Source organism: Cydia amplana, chromosome 1 (genome assembly GCF_948474715.1).
Source record: "Cydia amplana chromosome 1, ilCydAmpl1.1, whole genome shotgun sequence".
Classification (NCBI taxonomy): domain Eukaryota; kingdom Metazoa; phylum Arthropoda; class Insecta; order Lepidoptera; family Tortricidae; genus Cydia; species Cydia amplana.
The window spans coordinates 20,929,465-20,934,946 of NC_086069.1; the positions used below are offsets into that span (position 1 = coordinate 20,929,465).

Below are 5,482 nucleotides of genomic sequence, written 5' to 3' on the forward strand. Positions count from 1 at the left end.
AAAGTAGAATTACAAGAAGTTAGAAGGTAGTAAACAAGGTGGTTGAACAACTTTGCAATTTTGGGATCAAATCAAATCTTATTGAATTACTTATGATTTTTTTTTTTTTTAATGGCGTTTATTACAGTAGCCAGTGTCATGTCGATATGTATATGAAATTTTGAAAGTAGTCGCTGTCTGCGAAAATCGACTCCACAGTCGCGTTCGCGGCCTCGCGCCGCGATTCGGCCACTAGTGTGGAGGGGACTGTATCTCGACATTTTGCTCAACATGCGCATGTTAAGGCCCCAGTACACAATGGGCCATCGCCGGCCACTCCAAGGGACGCAGCCATGCGGTAGAATGAGATAGCAATATCGCTTGCTCCCTCTAACGCATAAATGCGTCCCTTGGAGTGGCCGGCGATGGCTCCTTGTGTACTGGGACCTTTACGTGCATGCGCCATAAGTAGTTAGTTTTTTAATCCTGGCAATTTTTTATTACAAACGTCACTTGTCAAATATTTGCCAATTAGATTTGTCATAATTTATTTACTATTTCTACTTAATTGTTGCTATTATATTTCCAAATTAATAGGACGAAAACAATAAATAATCATGAACTGCTTCGAGAACGTGACTGTGCCGAATTGCGTGTGGTTTGAAGGAGGAGAAAGGCGCAATATATTTGCGTCGATGGTTGCAGGTTTTCTGGTAATTGTTTTGCGATTTTCTCGATGAATCATTGTTCCACTTAACTAAGTTAGCGTACTAAGGTTTGTTTGTTATATAATATGATCAATTTACTTATAACTATCATTATTATCGTAACCGTAGTAAACTGCAGGTAATCAATGTAATAAAAGAATCTTATAAGAGTTATAAGGATATTTTTGTTTTGTCACTTTACTCGATGCATCTTTATAATATTGAGGTTGTATTCTGACCGATACGGTTGCGATCAAGACAACGCTATAAAAGTCTATATAGAACGCTCGCGCTCCCTGCGCCAAGTACATTTGGTGTGATAACCAACTAAATGCTAATTAAAGTAGCCAAATATTATACTTTGAATAATTTTACTGTTTAGACTCGTTTTAAGTCACTCGCGCGACATGTTTCGGAGAGCCTAGGTCTCCTTTCTCAAGTACTAACAAATATTATACTTACCTTATAATTCTTTCCAATTTTTAGTGTATTTTCCCCATTCCTTTTTGTGTAATATATGTATGTTTATCCTATACATTTTGTATGTATTTATATCCTTTATCTTTCTGGTACCTTGTTGTACATTTTGCTGCATTTGTCACCCTCTTTTCACTTTCTCCTCTCATCTACTCAAAGGTTAACTGGAAGAGATCCCTCAAAGGGATAAGTTCGCCTTTGTACTTCTTACTAATTGTATGTTATTTTTAATATGTCTTTTTGTACAATAAAGAGTTTACTACTACTACTACTTATTATGCTCGTACTAAATGTCAACCTTTATACTATATCAATGATGTCAACCCCTTTTGCACACCCTTAAGGGATAAACTTCGGGATATATGTCCTTTACTAGGTAACTAGCTGCCATATTTCCATGAAGGAGGAACAAACATCCATTCATCTTTACCTTCACATTTATTTTTACAAGCTTTTATTTAACTTGCAATGTACCAATGTATGTATGTTTGTATGGGTTAAATCTTGCAAGTTAAATTTGACTCACTTCCCGACTTCCAATGAAGCTGAAAATTTGCATACACATGTAAGTCGGCTGACAATGCAATGTTATGGTACCATCAAGCTGATCTGATGATGGAGACAGGAGATGGCCATAGGAACTCTGTGATGAAACAACCCAACCTAATTGTGTTAGGGGTTTTTAGAATTGTCTCAATGAGTATTAATTGACTTAGTTGTCTGTCGTAGGAAAAGTACAGTCAGCGATAAAAGCTTGTACCAAAAATTTATTTAATCCATGCATTTTAAACAAACAAAAATACTGATATTGTTTTGGTTAGTTCTTTACAGGATGGTGGTTTATAATTGACTCAGCATCTAAGTACCCCAGTGACCTACCAAATGCAGCACATGTCTGCGGAGTGATGGCCACCATATCTTTGGTTATGATTAACTCGGTTTCAAATGCACAGGTAAGTTGTATGTGAGAAATATTCTTTTCATCTGTACCTAATCCATGTAGTATTCGTATATAAGTACACCATTCTAATGTTATTGGTAATCAGTGGAACTATGGCTTAAGCTATATTAAGATACCTATGTCATTTTGTATTATTGTAATTTGGTATAAAATGACCCAATCTCCAATGCTTGGGAAGGTTGAGGTAACATAAGCCACAGGAGTACTAAGCAGGCCTTATTAACTTTAGTGTTATTATCTATCTGTCCTACATCCCAAATTTTTCTATATTATCCGTATTTTTGCGTGAAATATAGGTCTTTCATTTTTCTTTCTAATAATTATGTAACTTGAAATTATCCAAGGATTATTATTAAAATTAATCAATTATATTTGATATGAATTTATGTCAATGCCAATAGAATTTTTAAATTTTAAAGCTACAAAATTTTAAAGGAGCTTTGAGTATTTTATTATTTTCAAATCAAATACATGCTAGGCTAACGTCAGAAAATGGGAATCATCAAAAGTTGCCGCTTACCCTATACTATGGTTGGATGTGCTAAATTGTAAACCATTCCTAGGTGCGAGGAGAGACGTACACCGGGGGCTGTATGGGGCCGCGCGGCGCGAGGCTCTGGCTATTCATGGGCTTCGTTGTGGGCTTCGCGTCGCTCATCGCCGCCTGCTGGATACTGTTTGCCAATTATGTTAACACTGGTAAACCAGGCTCAGGTGTTACTTTTGCACTGTTTGCTTATTAACTGCATACATATACATACAATGCTCACAATCATGGGCTTTCTTTCAGTACATTAAATTACTTATACCCAATATGGTATGTGGCTATGTGCACCCTTCTTTCCGCGTCCATTTCCATACTTATTATCAGGGTGATTTCCTCGAAATGACATGTATGATGAATAACCACTTCTTTTTAGGGTTCCGTAGCCAAATGGCAAAAACCGGAACCCTTATGTATTCGTCATGTCTGTCTGTCTGTCCGTCCGTATGTCACAGCCACTTTTTTCCGAAACTATAAGAACTGTACTGTTGAAACTTGGTAAGTAGATGTATTCTGTGAACCGCATTAAGATTTTCACACAAAAATAGAAAAAAAAAAAATTTTGGGGGTCCCCATACCTGGAACTGAAACTCAAAAAAAATATTTTCATCAAACCCTTACGTGTGGGGTATCTATGGATAGGTCTTCAAAAATGTTATTGAGGTTTCTAATATAATTTTTTTCTAAACTGAATAGTTTGCGCGAAAGACACTTCCAAAGTGGTAAAATGTGTCCCCCCCCCCTGTAACTTCTAAAATAAGAGAATGATAAAACTAAAAAAAAAATATGATGTACATTATCATGCAAACTTTCACCGAAAATAGGTTTGAACGAGATCTAGTACGTAGTTTTTAGGGTTCCGTAGCCAAATGGCAAAAAATGGAACCCTTATAGATTCGTCATGTCTGTCTGTCTGTCCGTCTGTCCATCCGTATGTCACAGTCACTTTTCTCCGAAACTATAAGAACTATACTGTTGAAACTTGGTAAGTAGATGTATTCTGTGAACCGCATTAAGATTTTCACACAAAAATAGAAAAAAAAACAATACATTTTTGGGGTTCCCCATACTTAGAACTGAAACTCAAAATTTTTTTTTCATCAAACCCATACGTGTGGGGTATCTATGGATAGGTCTTCAAAAATGATATTGAGGTTTCTAATATCATTTTTTTCTAAACTGAATAGTTTGCGCGAGAGACACTTCCAAAGTGGTAAAATGTGTGTGTCCCCCCCCCCTGTAACTTCTAAAATAACAGAATGACAAAACTAAAAAAAATATATGATGTACATTACCATGTAAACTTCCACCGAAAATTGGTTTGAACGAGATCTAGTAAGTAGTTTTTTTTTAATACGTCATAAATCGCCTAAATACGGAACCCTTCATGGGCGAGTCCGACTCGCACTTGGCCGCTTTTTTTTAATACGTCATAAATCGTAAACCGCAATTTTATTATGTTACGTGCTGCTACGGAACCCTTCATGTGCGAGTCCGACTCGCACTTAGCAGCTTTTTTTATCCTGACATGGTAATTAATTCCCGTTTATAACTCCATGTTCCTGCATCAGTAGTCAATGATATCAGTTGTGCCTGTTTTTGTTTTTTTTTTTTCATTATACACAGTAACAATCATTGTTCATAACATCATCCAAATTCTGATAAGGTTATTTAAGTGAGCTTTGTGTATGTTGAGTTCTATATGTTAAACTCTGCTAGGATTAAATTGAATTAATTAGAATTATGCTAAACATATAAATTAATACCTATTACGAAACACGAATCCAACTAAAAATAGAGAAGAAGGGATATGGAAATTACAAATAGGGAAGAAGGGAGATGGAACTTCTTTCACTTGTCATGGCTTGATGTCATGAAAATGAAATATCCTGAACTGAGTTGAGATAACTTACCTTATTTTCTGTACCTAATGCCAAAAGCCGATGAACCAATTATATACCTACTCTTAAAAGTTTAGCCAGTGGCGTAGCGTGAACTAATCTAGCCGTGGGCGAAGTCGCATTCTGCGAGGCCCTTTTCTTTCGCTGTGCCCGAAGCGGCCTCGCGTGAGGCCCCCCTTGGGGCGCGAGGCCGTGGGCGACGGCCCACTTCGCCCACGCCTAGCTACGCCACTGAGTTTAGCTTGGTGATATCCAAGATCCTGTCATGATGGAACTGCTACAGAGAGAAATATGACTGTTGATTTGCTACGCCGATTTTAGCTGTTCGACATCGTGTCGTGTTGTATATCTACTTTACAGAATAAGTATGTTTTCAAGGTATAATTTTACCTTATTTTTTTGTTTTTTTCCTGCAGATGCGACCAAAAACACCTGGGCCGGGGTGAGCCTGTTCCTCCAGAACGCGTTCATCTTCGCCGGCTCACTGGTCTTCAAGTTCGGCCGCGCAGAGGACCTGTGGGGCTAAACCTAGCAAGTAACCTTGACATCTCATTTCTAAGTCCGCTAATAAGTATGTGTGCCTTTACAATATGAATACCGTAAAATGGGGTGACCCGCAATGACTGAACAGTTTTCATATCATTGTATCGACTGTTTTGTAGCCGAGATTAATATTTGTAACAATTTATATAAACAAATAATCTTAACATCATCTATCTTACTTTAGCAGTTACCGGCGACGCGCTCGTATCCAATCTCGAGTGGCATGCGTCTATCCTTACCAGCCCAGAGGCGTATGCCATGCTTTTAACTACTGTCGTTACAAAACCATAAAAGGATCAAGCTAAGGGACTAAATGTATCTACAACTTGTTAAAACTCTCTCAAAATCTTTCCTCAGGTCACCCTATTCT

At 37.5% G+C, this 5,482-nt stretch overlaps 1 protein-coding gene across 2 annotated transcripts; it reads left to right on the forward strand.

The window, feature by feature from the left end:
* The first annotated feature begins 515 nt into the window (after positions 1–515).
* Positions 516–5,110, forward strand: LOC134650506 (transmembrane protein 50A-like). 2 transcript variants are annotated; one of them, XM_063505465.1, is made up of 4 exons: positions 516–692; positions 1,985–2,116; positions 2,688–2,838; positions 4,986–5,110. In XM_063505465.1, exons 1-4 carry the CDS (start codon positions 597–599, stop codon positions 5,093–5,095), a joined length of 489 nt encoding a protein of 162 aa, XP_063361535.1. In that variant the 5' UTR covers positions 516–596; the 3' UTR covers positions 5,096–5,110. The 2 variants fall into 2 exon arrangements, with proteins under 2 accessions (XP_063361535.1, XP_063361543.1); XM_063505473.1 differs by having other exon boundaries at positions 2,688–2,823.
* The last annotated feature ends 372 nt before the right edge of the window (positions 5,111–5,482 follow it).

Coding starts and splice junctions, on each gene's coding strand:
- LOC134650506 (XM_063505465.1), top strand. CDS start 597: ATGAACTGCTTCGAGAACGTGACTGTGCCGAATTGCGTGTGGTTTGAA. Junction 693..1,984: donor CGATGGTTGCAGGTTTTCTG/GTAATTGTTTTG, acceptor TGTTTTGGTTAG/TTCTTTACAGGATGGTGGTT. Junction 2,839..4,985: donor CACTGGTAAACCAGGCTCAG/GTGTTACTTTTG, acceptor TTTTTCCTGCAG/ATGCGACCAAAAACACCTGG.